General features: G+C 43.2%; 2 protein-coding genes and 1 long non-coding RNA gene across 4 annotated transcripts in view; 2 read left to right on the top strand and 1 right to left on the bottom strand.

Moving 5' to 3' along the window:
- The window catches only part of LOC146645897 (IQ motif and SEC7 domain-containing protein 1-like), a 63,901-nt gene extending 54,533 nt beyond the window's left edge, over positions 1 to 9,368 (top strand). Inside the window, exons 13-16 of the mRNA XM_085394199.1 lie at positions 1,539 to 1,700; positions 3,112 to 3,339; positions 7,219 to 7,268; positions 8,124 to 9,368. Of these exons, the coding sequence (XP_085250325.1) occupies positions 1,539 to 1,700; positions 3,112 to 3,339; positions 7,219 to 7,268; positions 8,124 to 9,368 (1,685 nt within the window). The remainder of the gene's footprint in view (positions 1 to 1,538; positions 1,701 to 3,111; positions 3,340 to 7,218; positions 7,269 to 8,123) is intronic.
- Positions 4,437 to 6,570, bottom strand: LOC146645898 (uncharacterized). The gene is made up of 3 exons (XR_014909007.1): positions 6,421 to 6,570; positions 5,876 to 5,968; positions 4,437 to 5,578 (listed from the first exon to the last, which is right to left on the bottom strand). It is a non-coding gene; the product is annotated as an uncharacterized LOC146645898 (long non-coding RNA).
- Positions 9,369 to 17,235: 7,867 nt separating the features above from the next.
- LOC146645896 (ER membrane protein complex subunit 3) lies at positions 17,236 to 23,696 on the top strand. Of its 2 annotated transcripts, none has more exons than XM_085393337.1 (9): positions 17,236 to 17,296; positions 18,038 to 18,235; positions 18,940 to 18,997; positions 19,345 to 19,438; positions 20,584 to 20,688; positions 20,856 to 20,937; positions 21,265 to 21,344; positions 21,416 to 21,498; positions 22,934 to 23,696. In XM_085393337.1, exons 2-9 carry the CDS (start codon positions 18,081 to 18,083, stop codon positions 23,057 to 23,059), a joined length of 783 nt encoding a protein of 260 aa, XP_085249463.1. In that variant the 5' UTR covers positions 17,236 to 17,296; positions 18,038 to 18,080; the 3' UTR covers positions 23,060 to 23,696. The 2 variants fall into 2 exon arrangements, with proteins under 2 accessions (XP_085249463.1, XP_085249465.1); XM_085393339.1 differs by lacking the exon at positions 17,236 to 17,296 and adding an exon at positions 17,350 to 17,623.
- The last annotated feature ends 518 nt before the right edge of the window (positions 23,697 to 24,214 follow it).

The following is a 24,214-nucleotide window of genomic DNA, read 5'->3' as shown; positions in this document are numbered from 1 at the left end:
TGAGGCTCAGAGATCAGCACACTGTTTTCTGATGAAATTGAAATAACACAGATTGCTCCAAATACCAATTCATTATTTTCAAAGTACAGGCTGTTAAATTACTTCAGTTTCATTACTGAACAAAGGGTCTGTACAACTGTCAATCCAAGCAGATAAAACAATACAACATAAAACGCGCTTTAATGCATACAGTTGCTGCACATCTGCAAGCCACTTTGGAACCCACCTCCACCCCAGCTCCTCCTTTTAATGCATGTCTGCCTCCGGCTTTCCATCCATACACGTTGAGGCGTACATTACATCTGTTTGATTTGCAGAGCTTGGAGATGTGAGGAAGGATTTGAGGGAAGGAAATCAGTGCAAAACGAGCCCTTTAAAAAAATTGAATGGATCCATCCTTCTGGATGTCCCTTAGATTAGACTCCCACTATGAACTCCTCTTTCAGGGAGCGTTACTGTGCTCTTCATCAGAGTTATATTCCTATTCTCAGCTCTGCAGGGAAACCTTATTTATGTTATACTGCAGCCACTGAGTTCTGTTCACAGCAGGCCATGTAACCTGCCTCTCCACTGTGTCTCCAAAAAATATCCACATCCAAAAAAACAAGAAAAGACACTCTGCTCCCCCTGAAGCACACAGGCGTGCAGCAGCGTCTTTCTTGCCTCCACGATCATCACTTCAGATTTGAGTTGCAGGTATTTTCTTTTTCATTTGAATCACTCTCTCTTTTACATATTTTGACCATTTATCAACACCAGAAAAAAAATATCACAAAAAAACGTGACAAAGAGGCAGTCTGAACCCCAAACAGGTTACTGACAGTTTATTAGACACGGCAAGGAAGCTGACAAAGAGCCTGTGAGGAGCTGGGCTGGTGTTAGCTTAGCAGAGAAAATACCAAGGAGCTAGAAATGGAGGGTGGAAAACTGGGAGTTAGGCTTGGATTTGTAAGTGAGAGCCTGAGACTGAGACCAAAGCTGGGGCTCGGGTTAGAATGAAGCAGGGAAGAGCATCGAAAGGACAAAGCAGGTCTGGAAACTGGAGGTGGGTGAACCAAAAGAAGTGCAGACAAAGGGAAACATGAGCGATTAAACAGAATTCTCAGGAGCAGAGATAACAACAGACGGCCGAACCAGGACTGACTGCTGATGCAGAGATGACATTGTGCTGGTGAGCTGGGCTGAAACAGCTGCAGCTGGTGGCACTCCGTCCCAGCTCCAGGGTACGCACCACCAATCATGTAATCAAACATAAAGGAGGAGAGCGAAAATAGAGGGCGTGGCAAAATGTCCTCTTTAAATACTTTGAGACCATTTGAGCTACACTAGCATGACGCAAATCTAACCGGATGTTGCTGACAGGTGCACCAAATGCTAACAATCATCTAGTGGCTGGTGTTTGCAAAATTTGGGGGTCCTTTTACTTTTTAGGAAACTATTATAGTTCAAGTTAATCAACAATCATCTTTCTAACCCCCAACCCTCCAGAGATCAGAGGACTAATGAGGTTGAATGTCTTTGTGTTGTGTTTCACTCAGATTATCCTCACGGTATCCGGCTGACGTCCGCGAACCCCGGAGGAGAGAGGAAGGTTCTGATCGTCTTCAACGCTCCGAGCCAGCAGGACCGGGCACGCTTCACCTCTGACCTCCGAGAGAGCATCGCAGAGGTCCAGGAAATGGAGAAGTACAGGGTGGAGTGTAAGTGTTCCTGTCACAGCAGTGGGAGGCTCAGTGGGACCTTAAATGAAGGATAATTACACAAAGCAGTACTGAAACCAGCAGTGGACACAAAGGTTGTGGTGGACGTGGTTGTAGCTGTTAATGGTGATCGTTACAGGGACAGAACCAGATACTTTACTCTGAGCGTGTCTGCTGCACAGGTACAAATAACTATTTAATTAAAGTCGCTTCATTGGACAATTCTTTTTTTTTTTTTTTTAAATAACCATTTTTCTGCACCTCGTCTGGGCTCTGCTCACAGGCTTTAGACAAACCTTGGCCAATCACAGGTGTTTTCATACACAGCGGAGGAGTTCCAGTAGAGCTTTGAGTCTGGAGAGCGGGGTTTCACATGAGCTGATTTGGAGTATGCACTGTGGGCGGGGCTTAGGACAGGGTGTGCCGTTGGAGGAAGACTATTTTCAGAATCTGTTTTCTCATTTCTTTTCTCTTCTGGATTTGTGCTCACTGCAGCTAATAATACATCAATTGTTATACCATTAGAGTTCAGGCCGGTTGCCAGCAGTCACGGTACATGAAGAACTTCCCACACACAGACTTCACTTTGGCAGGCTGCTCACATATATTAACAGCCAAACAATTATATCTGTCAACTCATCTTAGCATTTTAGCATCCATATGTCTGCGAGTACAACACCTCCCAGTATCAGCGTGGACCGTCCTTGGGGTTTCTGAAGTTCTTTTGCTGCTGGTTTCAGCAACCAAGGAATGAGTTGCTCCCCCAGGATGAGGAAGAGCTCAAGTATCTCAATCTTGTTCACTACTGAGAGAGGAAGGGAGCAGGAAATTGACAAATTGATTGGTGTGGTGTCTGCAGCGATGCTGTACCTGCCTGTTGTGGTGAAGAGGTAGCTGAGCTATCGGTTTACCGATCGATCTACATTCAGACCTTCGTCTGTGGACTCAAGCTGCGGCTAGTGAGCAGAAGAATATGAGTGGCGTACTTCTGGGTTCTTAATTAGAGGCAGTGTGAGGAGCTCGGCTATTTAGGAGAGAGCTGCTCCTTCTACACATCGAATTCCTCCTCCACGCGTCCTAGGTGAGGGGTGTCAGGCATGTCCAGCTGAGAGCACTCTGGTGTCTGACAGGGAGAGCATCTCTGCTTAGGCCTGCCCACACCCCAAGATAAGGGGCAGAAAATAGATGGGTGAAATTTACTGCTGACACTGTGGCTCCAGCCTTATAATTCAGTTATTTATGTGCAAATTCAAATATTTCAGTGTTATAAATGCATTGTTTAACCTGCATGTGTTGCCTTTCAAGCTTCCACGCCTGACTTCACCAGCAGTAGATTCCAAATCTGCAGTGAACAGCGATCCAGCGAGTTGTCGTTAATGACAGCTTTCCTGATTTTCTTTTTTCCTTTCAGCTGAGCTCGAGAAGCAGAAAGGCGTCATGCGTCCTGGCGTGTTGACAGGGGGAGGACCGGGAGGCATGGGCACTCAAGGAGGCGGGGCAAACAGCGGTGGAGGAACCTTAAAGAGTGAGGTGGTGAACGGTACCCTGGGAAGGCCGAGCCTCGACGACACGTACGCAACAGTGGACGGACTCAAGCGCACGGCACTCAGCTCGTCGCTCAGAGACCTCTCAGAGACAGGTGAGGACAGGTGTACGATGCGAGGCTCACCTTGTTCACATGTTACAGATGCACTCAAAAAAATGAAACGTTGACTTTAATTAAAATTTTGTCAACAGGTTCCACGAAATTGAATTATGTTAGTTTAAAGCAAAAATCTTTAGTTCATCTAATTTAAAAAAAACTACTTAAGATTAACAAGACATATTTAAGACTAACTAAATCAAGTTATGTTGTATGAACATAGATGATATATTTTCAGGTTAGATAGTTTAGTTACTTCAACACATTTCTTATTTGTGGCAGTAAAATGTTAAATTTAAGTTAGATTAATTCAAATATTATATTTTCAGCCACCTTGTGCTTTATTAATTAGTTTTACATAAATCTATTTTGTCAACAGGTTCCACACAAATGAATTAAGTACATCCAACTTATTTTTTAAAATTTCTTTTATTGCCAACACATTCAGTGAGCATTTGTGTAAATCCAGTCCAAAATAAAACACAACAGCTCATTAGGGTTAGTAATTAACAGTATGTAGACAGATGCAACATCAAGACTTTAAATTAAATGTCTGTATCTACCAGAAATAGAAGAAGAAAAAAAAACGCATTGAAGATCACATAACACATTGATAAGATGACACTTGAGTTATGCACATGTGATGCTAGTAAGGTCTGTGAGTGTTTTTTTCTTTTAGTGTCTAAAATGGATAGCAAAGTTGCTATTTGCAATGATTGCTTAGGGTCAGTCCAGTAACACAATGCCAATGAAGTGCTTTCCTTTAACAATGCAAAGTGAAGTGTCCACCTCAACAGCCACAATTTAAAAAAAATTTATGTAACAACAATAATAATAATAATAATAATAATAATAATAATAATAATAATAATAATAATAATAAATAGTCCACTGATATTAGCAATCAAAGAAAATTACATCACCATCCCAAATAAAACTTTAACAAAACATGCCAACATTATGGTCTAACAATAAAACAGCTTGTCAGCGTTCAGTTTTTTTGCAACAGCACAGCAGTAACCATTTAACACTCGCCACTGTCAATGTTTATTTTACCAGTGTTTGGGCAAAAAACTTCAGATGTAAACATTTTAACATGGAAACAATTGTTCATCTTTAAAAGTCCACAAAATATACATTCATCCTGCATTCCCAACTTGGATGATCTGATATCCTCGTGTTGGTGTTGTTCCCAGACCATCATGAAAATGTTGTTCCAGGTTCAACATTGCAAGTGACCAATCACATTGTTGTGACGTTATTCTTTTGCGCGCCAAGCCATTCGTGCATTTATGAAATTCCAATGTTGCAAGGACAATATCAATTCTGCTTACTGTTTATTAAAGGGTTACGGTCAGGGTCAGTTGATCGGCGGACAGAGGCGGTTTCACGCAGCTTAAGTACAGTTTTTTGTTTTACGCCGGTTTTTCCCGAAGTCGCAAAAGTATGACGTCACAACATTCTGATTGGTCACTTGCAATGTTGATCCTGGAACAACATTTAGTATGATGATCTGGGAACAACACCAACACGAGGATATCAGATCAACCTCCTAACTTACCCTTAATTTTAGTATGTATTGCAATTACCTTTACAATGCACACAATGTAACACAAACTGAATATGAACATATTTCCACCTCATAACAATATGCCTTGAACGCTAATATACACACCACCCTTCAACATTTCTGGTGCAGTATCATCTCTCAATTAAATCCTTTAAATCTCAATACTTTTGATTGTCTCTTACTAGCCCCCCCACAACAGTAAAATCTCTCAAATTGTAGTAGTTTACAAACTTTTCAAAATGTTCTAAATTTCTCTTAAATGTAATTTTCCCGTTATCTGTCATTTACAAATTACCATTTTATTCCCATTCAGCCTCCGAAAAACTTCTGTCCATCTGACAGAACATTCATCATCCAAATTAAAGGTTGGCTTATTCATTCAGTGTATTCTTGAGCATCTGTACCTTGGTCAAGAGTCTGCTGACATACAGATGAAGGAAGAGCTTCTGAAGTACTTCAAAGAAAGCTTTCAGTCTTGAGGTTAACTGAGATTCAGTGCATATATCCCACCCATTAAGAGTGCACATGCAGAGGCCAGGTCTTCCAGGTCATGCAGGACACACTAGATGGTTATACCCACATCGGCTGGAGGAGTGCTGGCATCAGCTCTTTCGATGGTAAAGATAGCAAGGGTAATTTGTTCCAGCTCCCTCTGAACAGCTGTAGCTTAGACACAAAAACATAGAAAAATGGCATCCAGTTTTAAAAAAAGAAAGAAAAAGGGCCAAAGCTACCCTTTAATGACGTAAACACAATATTAGGAACATGCACCCCAGTGCGCCACTATTTCAGACTACAGATTCAACGATAAATAGAAATAGTTTGGGTATACAAGAAGATTTCCCAAAACATTTAAACAGGTTCCATGCAAATTACAACAACAACAACATTACAACATGCAACAACATTAGTTATTCAAAATTTGGTTTAATACAGATAAAAAACTAAACTAAAATTACCAACCAATTATTCTTTGAAGAGGATGCTTGGGTCTTCATTCAGGTAAAAAGGTAGTGCCCCGAGGACACACTCCCTCCCCTTTTCAATGGTTTCCTTCTGTAGAGAGTGGCAGAGATACAGGAAGAGAAAACAGATATACTTTAGGATGACACAAACTCACATTATACGCAAAATGAATGACATATCCACTGCACAGATAGACATGTACACAAGACCAACTAATCATCACATGGACATGAATAGTTAACCTGTTGGGCAGGGTTTCCACCACATTATATATGTCCATAATGGAGGTAAAGACAAACTAATACATCATCTTTTTTGCATTCAAAACATAACATAAAAACATTCACTTCTGGTTTAACCTAAATCAAGGGATCAGATTTTACATATGTTTAGGTAATTTAAATTTTCCAACGTTTTGAGTACCAAACTTTGTCTTGCTTAATATAAATGTAAGTGCACTGTGCAGCTACCATACACTAGCTGTTTAAATTTGAAAATGATCTTATTAGCCATAATATTTTGCTACCAACAGAATAACGCACCTGTGTGGCTGGGGCCAAAGTTTGTCTAATTTTCTTCCCTGCAACGCCTCCTTTTTTCTTGAAGACTTTTATGAGCTGGTCAGTGTATTGGTCAAGTTGTGTAAAAAGCCTTGGAACATGTGCAGCAGTAGTAATCCTCACATATTCTGCTTCCACCTGAAAATATGTCAACAAACACAACATACTGTACTGTAAATATACATACTATATGTACACATATACAAACTAAAACTAATGTAGTAAGACCTCATTAATATACACTGAACAATCCACCTCATTCATTTTTTTGAGTGTGTGTGTGTGGTTTTCGCTCTGCCTGTTCTGCGACAGAAGTTCTGCAGCTCCAGGTTTTTAGTATGATGTATCGAGTCAGAGCAAACCTGTGCTCTTATGCAACTGATGAAATCTAAAATGGTAAAATGCCTGTAAGATGGAAGTTTGATGTGATGCTGTGGTGCTCTGTCTCCCCCTGCTGGATAACTGTAGGAACTACAGCATGAAAATGCAAAAAGTTACTGTGGAAACTGTGTGCTTTACTGCTGTGATTTAATCAGCCAATACAAGTAATACAGCCTTCTGTTAATTAGCACTGATGCATAAGTATGTAAATATCAGGTTGGTCAGCCTCATTAATAAAAAGTTTGAACAGCAGGAAGAAGGTGTAGGTGATGACCATATAAGGGTATTCCCTTTTCATGACATCATACAGATCAAAGAGTGGAAAAAACTGTGTTTACACTGAGTGAAGAATGCATGTGCAACCACGTTTTAACCTGCCTCGTTCTGATTGGGTGACAGGGAAGCGGGGTCGTAGGAACAGTGTGGGGTCACTGGACAGTACCATCGAAGTAAGTTGGGCGGGACACGACTTCCCAGCATGCTGTCTGTCACACACCCTGCTGATGCATGTTTGTCTGATTCATAACTTGTGTTTGTGAAAATATTTATGCACGTATGACGTGAGCGCTGAAACATGGCTTCAATTGTATTCATGACCCTTTTTCATTTCAGAGTTTAGCCACCGTGTTAGCCTCAAAATAGGACGGGTCAGCCTTTCTCTAAAGTTCTCTTGAGCACTGAGGCCTTTTCTGTGAAATAAGTAAAACATGAAGTGAAGAATAAAATGTAAAGTAACGTAAGTGTAAAGTTGCTCCTATAAGGCATATTTGAAAATGTTTAAATAATTCAATCACTTGTTGGAATCAGTCCACCTTAGTCAGCTGATTTAAGGATGACTGACAGCTTTGTGAGCCAGAATATCATGGTCAGAGCTTCGAGTTCAGGGAGCTTCCATCCTTGGGATTACAAGACTGAAGAGAAGACGCAAAACTGCTGTTCCTCTATTGGCCACTTGAGGCTCTTTAGACGCTCGTCCCTTTGGATTTTGTTACGTCTTAACACTTCAATTATCTGGTGCATGGCTACTTTGATTGGCAGGCCTTCGTGATCTATCTTTCAGTCATCAATAATTACTTTCCTCTGTGGCAGAAAAGCAGGTTACAGACACGTTACCTTCAGGAGCTCAGTGTGTGCATTTCTATCGTCTGTTTTTTAACCTCTTCAGTGATTCTTCTGCACGTTTGTCCTAAAATCTGCATGATTCATGTCAAGGTTTTTTTTTCCATCAGAAAGATGAGATGGTCTGTGAGAATCTGAGGTAAATGCTGACCCAGTATGTTAAACTCGTCTTCTTTTCTTCTCAGGGTTCCATTATTAGCAGCCCCCGGCCTCACCAGCAGCGCCCTCTGCCTGATGGAGGTCTTTCCTACAGCCCTATCATGGTTCCTACATCTCCAGCAGCCTACCGGCCACACCGCCCTACTCAGAGCCCCGGTACGGGGGTGGGGGGTGGGCCGGGGCTCTGTCACAACCAGGGAGGGGTCACCACCTCCCCACTCGCGAGCGGGGGAGGGGTTGGGGGCGGCGGAGGGATGCCGGCAGGGGGCGGACCGACTGGCGGAGGCCGACTAGGGAATTTCTTCGGCAGTCGCAGAGGCAAAGTTCCTGGTCCCCTGACGATGACCTCACCCCCTCCACAGGGTCCGCCGAGTCCCCTGATGATATCATCACCCCCCCACTACCCCGCCCCCGCGCCTCCCATCCCCCACCCATCCTCCCCTTCCCCATGCCCCTCCCCATCGCCCAACCTCGGGCAGTCGGACTCGGGAGGAGTTGGAGGGGGAGGCGGTACGGCAGGGGCACAATCCAAGCTCCAAGCGTTGCACGCCCAGTATTGCCACGCCAACAGTGGAGGAGGCGGAGTCAGTGTTACTGGGCACCAGCAGCAGCAGACACCGCCCCCACCTTACCATCACCATCACCGCTACCACATGCAGAGCGTCCCGCAGCACCACGTCCTCTCGCACAGGTTCTCCGCACCCCGACGGCAAGGCCCGTCCGGCTGCGCTCCCTCTCATACCCAGCAGCATCAGAGGATGCAACATGTCATCATTCCGCACCCGCGCTACAACATGGCGTCAGGCTTCACCACGCCGCCGCCGCTGTCCCCGCACTCCCCTGTCACCCCCATTACCCCACACGGACTCTTCCACTCGCACCCCGCGGCGGGGAGGCCAGGTGGAGGGGCCAAGCTCCCGCTGACCATCTCGCACTCGCAGCCCCACCCCCACGCTCACACACACTCTCACAACCACGCCGTGCACACACACTCCCCGCTCAGCCCGTCCCCGTCCGCCTCCCCCTCCACCCACTTCATCTTCTCCACCCCGCCACCCCAGACTCCCTCAGCACGCCTCGTCACCCAGACGCCTCCGAAATCATATACCCCCCAGTACCCACCGCTTTCGTCCATCCCGCCTCCCCCGCCGCATTCACCCTTGCCTCCCCCGTCAACCGCCCCGCTCTCCCCGCACCCCCCGGGGGTGGGGGGAGGCCAAGGGGGCGGCCCCAAATCCAAGCCCGTCAGCCGGATCAGCACGGTCGTGTGAGGAGGCAGAAGTCTAGGACAGTGGCGCGTCACCCTGCAGTGAGCCGCCGGGGGGTGGTAGTGAGCAGGAGAGGGAGGAGGAGAGGTGGAGGAGGGGGAGGACAAATGCAGCCGTATGAAAGCGGACGCCTGGTGAGGAGGAGAACGGTGAGAGCGGGGAAGAGGAAACTTCTCAGCCTGTGTTATTTCCACATCCACTTCCCCCGCAGGTAGAAAGACGCACACACACTGACGGATGCTTCTTACAGGGAGCAGATCCTCCCAGAAAAAGCTGCTCGCGGAGCGAAAAGCATCCAGAACGTGAATCATGCCGTTTTCAGTCACGTGAAGATGAAGAAAAAACACCCACATTGTCCTGATGTCTTGGTGAAAACGTCCTCATCTTCCCCCCGTAGTGCCCTTCAGAGGTGAGCTGGGAGGACATATTTGTAGTTCTTCATCGACAGGGGAAGTGTTCGTGCCACATCGTAGGAATTTGTGTGCTGTCGTGGAAAAAAACGGTTCAGGGACCAGACGTGAAGGGAACAGTGCCTGAGAATATATATCCCAAGGATTACGCCTGACATAATGTACAGAGAGCGGAGAACGAAGCGAGTCCGGGTCGCGTTTTCCAAAAAACACAGTCGTCTTACACCACCTTGTTTTCCGCACAAAAGCACTCTTGTTTTGGTTGTTGACATATTTACAAGCCATGAGGCGTTACGGACAAGCAGAGGTGGTTAGCGTTAATATGGTGCAGTTTCTGTGTCTTAGACAGGCATGCATGACCTGTGCAATAGCTAATAAGTGTCAGTGTGACTGTGGTTAAACTTCTATATGCAGGGGGAGGGAGTTGTTGTGATTTAAAGCCCCAATCCAGCATTTATTTGGCCATAAGAAGTGAAGAATACGGAACACTTGACCGTCTAGGTGGACAATAAACTTTCTAAAACCTTTAAATAAGCCATCATAACAAACACTCCAGGTGTCTTTTTACCTTTGCAAAAATAACTAAAAGCCTTTAGCGTCTGTGGATTACAGGGTTTCAGCAGGGACTGCTACGCTGTTGTTTTGGATTGGGACTTTAAAAAAATTCCCAATTATTTCCTCATGTAACGGGGATTTATTTGATCATTTGTGCTAAACCTGTGAATGCTCTCCCTTGTTATTAAGTGTATATGAAAGCATAAGCCTGAATTTGTCACAAATTATAATATACTCAGATAATATAATACTGCAGCTTTCAGCTGTACTTCATGCTCCATGTTGTATGTGACCCTCTACGTTGCCACAGACGGAGATTGGGCCCAAAGCTGCCGGACAGGGAGATGAGAGCTGCGGTACCTAAACAAAGCGATGTAACTGTTCAGGTTAAGTTAAATAAGGTGTAACTCTCTCTCTAACTTATCATCTTAACAGAACTGGGTGGGAAATTAAAGGCTTGAATTTACTTTACGAAACCAACATTTTGACGCAAGACTCGTTTAATAATTCTGATAATCAAGCTTCATCACAACGTACCAAAAGTTTCAAATGTTTCATTTCTGTTGGTTCCTTTTTGTTTTGCTTCACAGCAGAACGTTGATCACTGATGAGGCTTCACTACATTATGTTAAACATCTTCAGATAAAGATCCTTGAAATCAGGATTAGGAGACAGAGCCGTAAAGAAAAGAAATACAAGTGATGGTCTTTAGATGCACAGACAGATATTATTTAGATTATTTCAGGAGAGTACTTTTTTTATTTTAAATTACTGACATCCCCTAAACTCATCGCGTGCAGGTGATCATAAAGTTATTGATTTGAAAAGCTGGCAGCTATGAACAGACTCATGATGTGTGATTGTGTGTTTAACTGCATGAGTGAGTGACTGAAGTCATTTGTCACAACAAACCAAAGACGACAGTTAAACGAAATTCAATAAAACTCGCCAGGTTTCATTTGTAATAAACAAGATTTAGACAATCAGACTGGATTTTTTAAACTATCAGAACTTCCTCTTGTCCCGCTCTCTTTGTTACAACTCTTTAAAGGCACGTTTAAGGGTTAAGACTTTGCTTTAGCTTTGGCACTTAGCAGAAGAGGAGGCTTGGAAGAATGTTTCAGTCACACTAGGGCAAAGACACTGTGGCACCACCACTTGTGACCTTGTTGCCTTTGAAGTGGTTGTTTCAAAGATGGGGGCCAGGTCTCTAGCTGCCATCGTCAGCGCAACTTTGGTGCATCGAGACATCGATAAAAATGCAATATGACGAGTTGGTCTGCTATCGATCTGCTGCCAGTCTGTGACTGAATGAGGCGTTTACATGCAATCTGTTTGTGATCAGTGCAAATCTGCTGCCATCGACAGACACAGAAGTTCACATGAAATCCTTACAGTCGAACCTCATTGATTTGAAACAGAAATTCAGAAATTCCTTCACAAGTAGTGACGTAGTGACGATTTAACTCCAGAATGACGCGGGTGTAGGAGCTTAACCAGAATGCAACCGCCACCAGAGATGCAGAATATGTACACCTATCAGGACAGGCTGACTCGGGCTGATTAACATGTCTCTGTACAAGCCTTCACCAGTCAGTCTGAACCGGACTGCAATTGTTTGGAGACAGGTGGCCTCCCATAAGGAGGTTGCAGTCCCAGTTTTAGTCCAGTGTGACGGAGTCATAGAATTAAATATAGCAACTCAGGTTAGTCTTTACTGAGGTTCAGACAAGTGGGTCAAAGGGTGTTTTTCCAATAAACTTGATACAGCCGGCCTTTGTTTTGTAACCAGACTAGTTGCCCTCTGACTGACTGCCGTCAGAAATAAATTGGATTTAAGGCGCTTCAGCACCTACGCCTGTTTTCATATGTAATGAGTAGAAAACACTGGTAACAAGGAGCAAGCTTTATTCAAATAAATAAGAACCTACTCATCCAGATGATCTCAGATTCACCTCTGCACTTACTTGGGTTCTCAGCAGTAGTTAGAAACTCTCTATTATTTTACTAAGATATAAAACAATTGAGAAAATATGATAAATGGAAAATAAGGGTTAATTTCCCACCCAGTCCAAACTGCGTTAGCGTGTGAAAAACTCGGAGGGTGAATCAACTTTAATCCCATTTGATGTGTGGCAAAATAGAGAATAAGGTGCCTTCAGACATAGTGATGGTACAGTATAAATAATAATGTTCACAAAAGACCTCCATGGAATACAAAGACAGTTCAGCGTCTAAATCAATAATATAATGATTTGTGTCCATTCAAAACAGCAAATCGAAGCCATTTACTGCATTTTTTAAAAGTCTGGCTGAAGGACTGAGCCGCTCGTCGCCTTGTTCATCCAACAAAGACACAAAGGAGCCTGAAACCTGGACCGAATTTCATTCGAAGGACTCGCTAACATCTCACAGGACTGAAGTGCAGAACATGTTTCCGTGTCACACCGAGTGAAATCTTCTTGAACAAACTCATTTTTACACATTTTTGCACTTTGAGTTCAAATCTACCATGCCAGTATTGAAGTGTATTTCCTTTCTTCCTTTAATCAGTCTCACCGGATGTCAGGGCAGGAGGCCCGTGATGGCTGGTAGAAAGTTCTTCCACCGCTTGAACGATTTTACCAGCCATTTGCATTTTTTGACTAGAAATGAAACTTTCAGTGTTGGTTGCTAGTCAGCCTCATATAAATATTTGCCAGAGTTTAACTGGTGGATGATGGGAAATTCCTCTGAATGCAAACATTAACGACATATTTTTAGTCTCCCCGTGATGACGTGAATGCACCAACTGTAGATATTAACTGTACAGTGTGTTCTATTTTCAGTGGGGCCAACAGCATCAATCTGAGGTTCAGAATTGTTTGAATTAACAAAACGTGTGCTCTAAAAACCAAAGTTCATCTGGGTTCTTCGGGCTATTCGGGCTTCTTCGTGAGAACAGTAACGCCCTTAGTGTGCGAGGTTTGTGGGAATACAGTCACATATTGGAATCGTTTGACGGCGTTCCTCAGGGAACCATCTTGGGTTCCCTGTTGTTTTCAATCTGAAGAACCCCTTTGACTTTTTAGAGCGTGCTACTGATATTATTATCAATATTGTTGTGTGGCAAGCTTCTACTAACATACTGTACTCCTTGGGCTGTTTTGTATTTTTAGCATTTTTAATTTTGTTATGTGCTTATAATGTGAGATTTTATTTCTTTTCTGATTTGGGCATCTTATGGAAGTATTCAATCCTTTTTAATTTTAATATATTTAAAAAAAACAAACAATAATGATTTTCTGTAACTGACATACAAGTTCTTCTAATATTTTGATTATAGACTGTGATAATTACTTTGACTCAACCCACAGCATGCTCAAGCAAACACACGCCTGCACACTGAATCATCACAAAGCCTCTCTTCACTCTTTTAATGGAAACAAGCAACACCTCTGCTATCAAACAACATTGAAATTAACACTTCATGTTGAGCTGCTAAGAATTTTTGGACCGTAGGGCCATAGCATGCATCTACAATCACCTGCAGAAAGACTTTGTCTCTTTCTAAAGGCCTTACAGTGACCACGTCGACTCCAGACTAAAGCGGCAAACACCACAGAAACATCAAAACAAAGTTCTCGAGGAACACTGGATCAAACCTACCTCGTAAGGGAATACACAGCATTTCACTCAGTCTCAGTGCATGCCCAAGCACATCCTCAGTAAACATCCCATCTTAAAGCTCCATACCCCTCGTTTGCATGTTTATGAACTTCAAACCGTATTTACTTTGTGTTACGGCGCTACCATGTCGAGATTTCTTACCTTCCTACGTCCACTGTTCGGTTTAAGTTTCACTTGCATTGAACTTGACACTTGCTGCAGATAAATCATCCATCACTGGTAACATCTAACAAGGATCTAAGTCAGAGGTGTTAAATGTAAGGCCCAGGGGCCAGACCATTCCCACTGTAATTACATAAAAGAAACAGAGAAATGATTGTAAAGTTCCTGTTTTTTCACTTTCCACTATAGAAATTTCAGTTGTTTGTTTGGGTTTGTTTTACAACAGGTCCACAGTAAAAAAAAAAAGAAATTTTAAAAAGTATATATATATATTTAATATATATATATATACTACAGGCTGATTACTGTCTATTCGCCCCATGGCAGGCATGACTGGAAACAGCCTATAATAGTTACACTGCTGGACTGCTGTGTCAAACTTCACCTGCACGTGTCAGATTAGATTTCTCTCGTGTTTGCTAGATTTTGCCTCCACTGCCTTAAACTGTGTGCTTTCTAAATTCTTTCTAAATTGCCACTTGGTCACCCAAACTGTGAGAACCCCAGATTTAGTCTTTGTGGACCAAAACAGTAACCGGTGACATATAAACGTCCTGGCTTCCTGGCGAGCCGTTGCCCACCATGTGCCAAGTGTCTGTGGGTTAGGGTTAGGCCAAAATCTGCTTCCTCGTGTTTCAAGGCCACTTTTTTTGTTAGTTCTTGGATTGCTTTGCTGCCATCGGAGGCCGTCGGTGCAACGTTTTTGTCAGGTCGCTGTCAATTCTTACACGCAAGAGATAAGAACAAAACTCACTGTGGTTGATTAGTTATCTGCAGCAGGATTCAAGTGTCTGTGAAGACATGAACTTGCAGTCTGGGAGGACACAAATCTGCTTAAACCGCGTCGGGACTCTTGTGAAAGTAATTTACAGTATATCCAGTTTAAGAACATGCAGAAAAAAAGCAGGTATGGTCCTTTAAACGCTTAAATTAGGTCTTTTTCTCCTGCCCGGGTCTGCTCTCCACTATCGGTTTGCATGTGGTATTTATTACAGTATCTGCACTGAATGAAACTGTATTATAACATGAATGTACATAGCAGCCGTTAAATGAAAATAACATTGCGAGTACTCACTTTGCTCAGTTTGTCTGTGGCTGGGTTTACATCGGGAATGGAAGGTCTGATGTTTTTTAAACACCTGGAGAAACAGATCTGGTCTGACTGCAGCAGGCAAACAGGGAACATTTTTCAAGATTCAAAGCACATCAGATCTGCTTCAAGTACAGTTAAAAAATGTTGGATGATTCTGTTCCTGTGTAAAGACAGTCTGTGTTGTGTGCATCTATACAATGGCGTTGGACGGGGGGCGTGTCCAAGCTGCTGGACCGCTTTCTGGAGAGGACATATTTCTTGTTTATAATGTAGAGCAAAGAGAGACTGGAATAGTCCTTGTAAAATTGTACGAGTAAAGTGTCAAATATGTGTCAACAGAGACGACATTATTTTAAAAATTACGTATGGAAAATTTTAGCTGTGTATATAAATATATATTACTTGTACTTTGTTTTTGAAATTGCAGAGAAATGGAAGAAGTGGAACTATTTATTGCTCTAAAGATATAAAAATCTGTTCATGTGGATGGAAACACGTGTCCTCTTTGTTTCACTGATTTCTCATTCAAGTGCTGTTTCAGCGCAGCATTACAGCGGGTGGAAATCACAATCTTCATCAAACTTCATCATAAAACTGTAAATCTGTTGCTGCCTATATACGCAAGAAGTCACATCACATTAAGAGTCCAATCAGAAGCTGGTAAAAATAATAAAATACAGAAATTCCTACATAAATAGTGACGTAGGTGCTGTGGGACGGTGCAGAATAACATAAGTGCTCGCCAGCCTTCTATATCGGAAAATAATGAGAATGAAAGTTCCTCATTGTGGGTTGTTTAGTGTCCTGTTTTTTACTCCATAAAAGAAGCATTTTAGCTCCTGCCTCCTTAAGACCAGGTGGTTGATTATACTTTTAATATTTCATAGGAACAGAGAGAAAAAGATGCATTTCAGTTTGTGGCTTTGTCAGTGTTTCTGAGCGTAATTCTTATTTATAGCTTGTAATTCTTCTTATCAAGCCAGTGACAGGAGGATCCAACCTGCGACAGTCTCCCAGGTATGGAGAGAAATTGAAGACACTAAATGTGTGGATCTACATAAGGATCTACCCCCGACATCTGCCTGCATATGGATTTGAAAACTGGTTTCCTCTCATGGTTTTACAGTTCACACATGGACAGTCCAGTTTCTTTTTGTTGTAACAACGTAACCTCCGGTCCACCCAGCATTGTGTGTATTATCATCAATATTCTCATCAGCTTTTAATGTGAAAACATAACAGCTGGTTCTCACACAGAAATTTACCAAAAAACGTGAACTGTGTGAAGCTTTTTTCAAATAACTAAATTACAGAGTCTAAATAATCTTAGCACAAAAAGTGAGGAAATTTGTGTTTGGTCAAACATTAAATCTTATACTATTGGAAAAACTCTTTATTTCCCCTTAAATGGTGACACATTTGTGGCAGAGAAGATGTGTTTTTCATGGGTGCAACCCACAAACTCAACACTGCTGCTCAACCCACACATGCACCTTCCTCACAAATATGGCGCCATTTAAGGGGAAGTAAACAGGTTTTTACATGCGGGAAGCATTGTTACAGCAAAGAAACAATCGACCGATTACAACTTTGTATCAAGCATTATGTACTGCTCAGAGAATTAAAGGAACACTTAAATCACATATCGGCTCTTGATAAATATTCAAGCGTTACAGAAATGCACTGTGTAATTTGTTGAGAACAAAAGGTTTTAACAACGCTTAGTGGAAACATCATAAAATGTTGTGTTCTCTTATTGTATTTATTTATTTTTGAGCAGTTTATATTTTTTATTCTTTCAACAACCTGCAACTTTATCTAAATATCTCAGTCTGGCCCATTTTTCCAGAATGATTCATTTATTTAACATTTTAATGAAAATTTAAAAAAAATGTTTTCAATTTTATGTGATTTATTGAATTAATTTTTTTTTAAAGTGATTTCGAAAATATAAAATAATAATCTTCCGTTTCCGGTAAACCGGAAGTTCTTCTTCTAACTCCTGCGCGTGTGCAGTTTGTTTAACAAAGTTCATAAATGTGGTGAGTTACGGTCATTTCAACATAAATTACAGATTATTTTCACGCAGTGGTGACCTGGTGGACTTATTAAACTCACCTGTGCGGCCGCAGAAGCTGTCACTTTGTACAAACGCTCATTTAAAGCTGAAGATTTAACACGAGTAACCCGCTGAGTTAGCAAGCTAGCACCTTTAGCTGTCTTTGCGTTTAGTTTACACCGGGCTAATGCTAACTGTAGCCGCTGAGCGATGAATGAGCAGAGGTCAGCGGTCAGTAACAGGTTCGTGTAGTTAGCACCTCTTAGCTCCGTTAAAGGAAACAGCAGTTATCGTGACGTTTCAGCTGCCGGTAGGTCAGCGGCGGATTTAATTCACACAATTTAATTTAGGAGTCGGAGCGATTTGTAATCATTGTCCAACAACAAGAAGGATTATTAGTGAAGTGTCGATCACGGAAGCGCGGTGATGTGCAGAAGCTTTCAGCCGCTATATCGTGCTATTGTCGGGGTAAAAATACCCTCTGCTCATTCTCTCCAGGCTCTTATTTTGAAATAAACCAGGAGAGAGCAGCTCAGCATGTGTTCACATGTGTGTCATAGTTCATGCTGATAAAATAAGAACTGTTGAGCCTTCAGATACTATGGAGAGACTTTATTTCTGCATGCTGAGGTTCAGGTTTTCATAATTTAGTAAAATGATTTAACACTGAGTATCACTTCATGTTGTACTTCCTCCTCCAAACTGTCCGGTACACCTTCCTCAGCGCCTCCCTGTCTGTCCTTGGATCGTGGGTTAAATAGAGAGCGATGGCCGGTCCGGAGCTCCTGCTGGACTCCAGCATTCGGATGTGGGTGGTCCTGCCCATCGTGTTCGTCACCTTCTTTGTTGGGGTCATCCGACACTATGTCACCCAGCTGCTCCACAGCGACAAGAAAGTCAACCTGGAGCAGGTCTCTGACAGGTGAGTCTGAGAGCACACACACACACAGAGGTTTGTTTTTTTTCTTTTTTTAGAGAACCAGCAGATTTAGTAATACAATTATATTGCAGTATCAGTCACGTAAGAGTATTATTGCGACTCGCTGAGCATCCTGATCACATATATTGGAATTTTCACCTCTTCTTCTTTTTTTCACCCCTCGGCAGTAAAAGGTTTTGGGGGTTTTGTTGTGTTGTTTTTCACAGAGGTCATGGTGAACCTGTTTCCCTTTTAGCTGGCAAATATAGCCATTACATAAGCTGCAGATCAACAATGTGTCAGGACCCAGACGCAGCTTGACCCGTGCTGCGTTCACTGGTCGAGGGAGTAACAAAGAACAGAGGGAGGGAGGGAGTCCATCGTTACCTTTTACCTCGTTTTTACGCAGTTAAGAAGCTTTGATAGAGCTGCTGTGTTTGGACTCATAAGAAAACTTAAGCTGTGTCTGTTTACAGGATCCTTTATTGTGTATTACGTCCATGTTTACTTATCAGACCAGTCGACAAGAAGAACTTCTAAAAAATGTTTGAAGTTAACACTGTTTGCCTTCAGGTGCTCAGCTCATATCTGACCTGTTATGATCCCTGACTGAGCTCTCCTCGCAGTCATGTTGTGTGTCTGAAGTGAAAGTGGCGCCCCGGGCAGCATCGTACCCTAACCGCTCCCATGTTCATGTTTCTGTTCAGCCAGGTGCTCATGCGCAGCCGCATCCTCAGAGAGAACGGAAAGTACATTCCCCGACAGGTGAGAGCCCCTTCGGTTTAAGGTAGAATTTGACCTTTATCCTAAAATATTACATATTAATACATTTACACCCTGTGCTTGAGGGCGTCAAATTTCCCCTCAGTACATCCTCCGTATTCTTTATTCTGTGGGTCCTTATTCCATGCATCATGTGTAAATCGTATTTACTTCTGATGAAGAGCAGCGGATGTTTGTCTGTCTGCAAAGTAACCACAGACTGTTCTGTTAGAAGTTACAGACATTAAAAAAATCATCCTTTAAATAATCAGCTGTGTTTAAATGTCACAGTCTGACTGTGAGTGCATGAAGTGTAAAACTCGCTGAGTGAAGTGTCTCCGCTGGTTTAGTCCTTCGCCATGAGGAAACATTACTTCAACGACGCCGAGACTGGCTTCTTCAAGAAGGCCAAGAGGAAGGTTGTCCCCAAGAACCCCATGACAGGTGTGTTTGAACACATGATCGTCCCTTCATTATAACCAGGTCTGCCTGTGTGAACTAACTGATGATCTGTTGGAGGGTGCAAATGTTTCTCTTTGGTTCTCGTCTTTAACGCGCCTCAGTTCTTTGTCTCGTGGTTTCTAAACAGACGCGAGTCCCTCAGAAATGGTTTAGCTGCTCTGTTCATGTTCAGTCTGTTAAATTCTCACTGTGATACTGCAGCCTGTGAACTCGCAGTGGACATTAAGCTCAGGATCGGGACGTCTGCATAGGGAGAAGCATTAACGAACCTCGTGCTATGGATGGATCACCTCAGACGTCTGTAGTTCGTTTACTTTGCTCTTAATCAGTTGACAAGTTTGTAAACGTGTAGCTTTTTTTCCATGTTTTGTTTTTTCCTTTAACCCAGATAAAAACTCAAACCTGTGAGAGCGTTCGCTCTGATTATTGGTCAGCTGTGTCTCAGACGGGAGCAGCAAAAGCAACAAGAAGAAGGTGCTAGTAGGGCAACATGTCGGGGCAACATGTGGAGGCTAGTTACCTCTACTGACCGATGCACACGTCCCAGAATGCAAAGCATACCTGGCTTTGAGAAGGTGTTTATTTGACTGAGACCACTTCCTCAGCACAGTTGTTTTGGTTCACACCTGAGTGACATCTCCAGTGAATAAAACAGTTTGATTTAAACGGACTGAACCCGCAGTTATGACATCACCGTCATCTGAAGATCAGTCCGTCTTCTGCGTCTTCTTCCTGCCCTGTGTTTGTCTCCGCCCATCAGACCCTCAGCATGACCTGTGATTGAGGTCGGATTTAAGCTCATCATCCTTCATCTTCCCGTGCTGTGTGTTTAGGTCCATCGAACCACTGCAGGTCATTGTCTGTTAGCTACCTTTGCGGTCTTTGTTTACGTCCGTTTACAACAGATGTGTATTGTTTTAGGCTTCCTTCAGTCACAGTGTGGTTATAATCTTTGGATGGAAATCAGCCTCATAAGTCTCCTTTACGCACACCTGGACGTTAAACTTTATGGAAACACCTGCAGTGAGATGATGAGGGAACACACTCGTCATCTCACTGCAGCTGAAAGAATCTGGATGTTTTTATCCGTCAGTGGAGCCGTGCTCTGAGCCTGTTGTTTGTTGCAGACTCTAGCATGATGGTAGACATGATGAAGGGAAACCTGACCAACGTCCTGCCCATGATTGTGATTGGTGGATGGATCAACTGGGCTTTCTCTGGATTCGTCATTAGTGAGTTTGTCCACATCCTGATGTATGACACACACACAGTTTAGGAATGATCTGTGAGCGCTGTTAGATACCTGACACGTATGCGCATCACTACAATCACATCTGTAAACAAAGCGGCGCCCAGCAGGTCCGACTCGTCTCACTGGTTCCCGATGTTTTTTTCACAGCTAAGGTGCCGTTCCCGTTAACGCTGAGGTTCAAGCCAATGTTGCAGAGAGGGATCGACCTGCTGTCGCTGGATGCCTCATGGTAAAAACTCAACTTGAACACTGAAACGCACAAGCTGCTCAGCAGACCGTGAATGCAGCACAGCAGAGATCAGAGTGCAAACATTTACCGCTGTAATCCGCAGCGTAGAAACAGTTCAGTTCATTTTTATTCAGTTTCAAAAGCATCAAACACGACATACATCTGTCTTTTATTTACAGTCTGTTGCTTTGGCCCTGATGTGTGAATGAAATGTGATGAAAGTTTATTTGTGAGTTTCATGAAGGAGTATTTTCCTTCCAGCTGAATCTGAGTCATCTTACTTCCTGACATGCAGCTTCTTTAAAGTCACGTGATTTGATGTTGCAGGGTGAGCTCGGCGTCCTGGTACTTCCTGAACGTGTTCGGGCTGAGGAGCATGTACAGCCTGATTCTGGGTCAGGATAATGGTGAGGTTTCACTTTCTCGTAAAGCTCAGCTCTGTTTCCTTTCACGGACTAACGCCGGCGTTCCCTCTCAGCTGCTGACCAGTCCCGGATCATGCAGGACCAGATGACAGGCGCTGCCATGGCGATGCCCCCTGACCCCAACAAGGCCTTCAAGGTGACATTTACACACAACTGCACAAAAATGCTGCTTTGATTGTCTGTTTCCTCTCCAAAGTGAAACATGAATTATGAAAGAATAACAGCGTTTGTTCGTGACCACACTAAACTTTGTGTGTGGGCAAAGCCTTCATCCTCCCAGTAACTCCCATTTAAAGTGAAGCCTGAGGATCAGGCCATGTCCACACTAATACGTTTTCGTTTGAAAACGCATCTTTTTCTCCCCGTTTTGGCCTCCCGTCCACACTGAGACGGCGTTTTCGGTCGAGGAAAACGCAGCGTCTTGAAAACGCTCTCCAAAGCGGATACATTTGAAAATGCCTTTTTTCACGGTGCAGTGTGGACAGCGAAAACGGAGCCTTTTCAAAAACGATGACACATTTTAGTCATGTAATGCAGTCATGTGACCAATTAAACTAAGCAGAGGGCATGTTGTTTTGTTTGCTCTCAGTTTTGACAGCCCTATTAAAGATTAATATCAGTCAGCACTAGAGCTACCACGATTAGTCGACTATCAAAATCGTCGACGACTGATTTAATAGTCGACGCGTCGTTTGAAGCTTTGTAAGATCACAAAAGACGCAGGAATAAGTGGCAGGATTTAAGAGTGTAATAACGGACTGAAACAGAAGATGGCAGCACTGCATGTACAAGGATGCCAGCTGCCGTTAAACCCCGAAGAAGAAGAAGCTGTGTCCCAGAATTCATAGCGCAGCCCAGCTCAGTTTCCAACAATGGCGGCAGCTAGTTAGTTTGAATATTACTCTTATTATTCTTTCTGGGTCACAAAATAAACATTTAACATATTTTCAGGCGAGAATGTAGCTGTGTAAACCTCAAATATCTGCTCAGTTTATCAAGACACCGCATATTTTCAAAAGCGCGCCGACGTTTTCGGAGACGTCTGTTACCCACTAGCTCGATAGCTAGCCGGGGGCTAGGTCACTAGCGCCGTGAGAACACCGGACTCCCAGCACATCGTTTTCAAACCCACCGCCGTCTTTCACTACTCAGGTTAAACATGATATATGAGTCACTTAGATAACTTACAAATGTTATTGTTTGGCTTTTTTTAGTATTTTATTTGTTCCTGAGTAAATCGGTTTGTCTGAGATTAAAGTTATAGTTTTTACACAGCTGAATAAACATCAAGCAGACAGCTGATCATCAGAAGTGTGAGATGCTCGAGAATTTACTCCGGTGTCCTGTTATATTTTAGATAGCAAGGAGTTTATTAAACTTCACCGAAACAATCTGCAGATTTCATTAAACTTTAATAAACTATCATCTTGTCTTTACTTTTTTTTTAAAAAAAACGTAAAATGCTGCAAAAATGTTACTACAGTAAAAATATAAAGATAAGCTCTGTTGAGACAAAGTGATCGTCACTGTGGAGTTAAATGCTGCGACTCGTGTCCCTGTTGTTGATTCAGAGCGAGTGGGAGGCGCTGGAGGTCGTGGAACATAAGTGGGCGCTGGAGAACGTGGAGGAGGAGCTGATGTCCAAAGACCTAAACTTTGGGGGCTTCTTCAGCCAGGACAAGTCTGCTGTATTCTAGGACCACGAGGACGCGCTGGAATCCCGGGGGTGTTCCTGAACCGCCCTGCTCTCCCCTCAGTCTGTCCTGAAGGCTCCGGGATAGTTTTCACAGTGCAGGATTTAAACACAGAGAATTATTTTTATGGAGCTGCCTCTGAAATCGTCTCTTTGCTGCCCCGGGCGCTTCGCTCACTCTCAGCTTTTGTACGTTTCCTGGAGTTCGAGCCGGGCTCCGGATCTTCCCTGGGTTGTTGTTAGTTTATATTTGAGAAAAATCTAAAAGAAAAGATTTTATTTGTACTTGAGATTTTACTTTGAAATGATGTTTGTGTCGTGGGTGTTTAAGTTACACATTTTTACATCTAAATTCAGCGATTCAAGTCCAAATTCATTACACAGGAAGTAGTGACTTAGGACACAGATCGGAGCTTTAAAATCCTCCACACCGGCAGGCTGAGCACCTGCTGAGATCTGAAACGTTTCTCCGGAGCAACGCTGGAAACCGAAGCATCGTTTTTAAAAAAACGGCTGGAACGTTTACAACAGGACGAAGCGGGCGAAGGCTTCATGTCGTCCCGCAGGACGTTTTGGATGTACCTCTGTATGCTGTGGTGTGACGCATGGAGTGAGTGAAATAAAGGTGCCATCACAACTAACCACATTTCTCATCCTTTCATCATTCAGCTCTTCATTCCTGAGTCTGCCGGCCTTTGTTTTTCTGCTTTTACCCGGTAAGCTGAGTCTGTTTCAGTGGTGGTGGGAACACATTCAGTGTGGCTTCACACACGGGTGGAGGAAGGTAAAAGACTGTCAGTGAAACAAAGCCTGCAAAAAGAACTGCAATTCCCCAAATGTCCACTAGAGGCTCCAGCAGTGAGTCCCTGTGTTAAAGGTTCACATGAAGCAAACATGTTGACAGTTTTTGGTGTCTGGATGTTTTGAGATCAATTTAAATTTTTAGTAAAGCTCAAATTTAGGGGCGTGGCCTATTTGAATGACAGGTGGCTGTATCTGAACGTCTGAGTCGTGCATGTCTTTGTGTTGTTTTAATAATCTGACCAATCATACGGCTGCTCTGCTGTTTACAGAAGTCTGAGCTCCAGATGTGCTGAGTGAACTTTGGGGTTTGGTGTGGTTGTTATGGAGCACTGATGAGCGTGTGTCTGTGCGCCTC

The sequence above is a fragment of the Rhamphochromis longiceps genome, linkage group LG20, assembly GCF_057381845.1.
Source record: "Rhamphochromis longiceps isolate RC_006_pf linkage group LG20, R_longiceps_female_GT1.1, whole genome shotgun sequence".
In the NCBI taxonomy this organism is placed as follows: Eukaryota; Metazoa; Chordata; class Actinopteri; order Cichliformes; family Cichlidae; genus Rhamphochromis; species Rhamphochromis longiceps.
The sequence above is the reverse complement of the archived record's forward strand: the minus strand, read 5'-3'. Positions and strand labels throughout refer to the sequence as shown.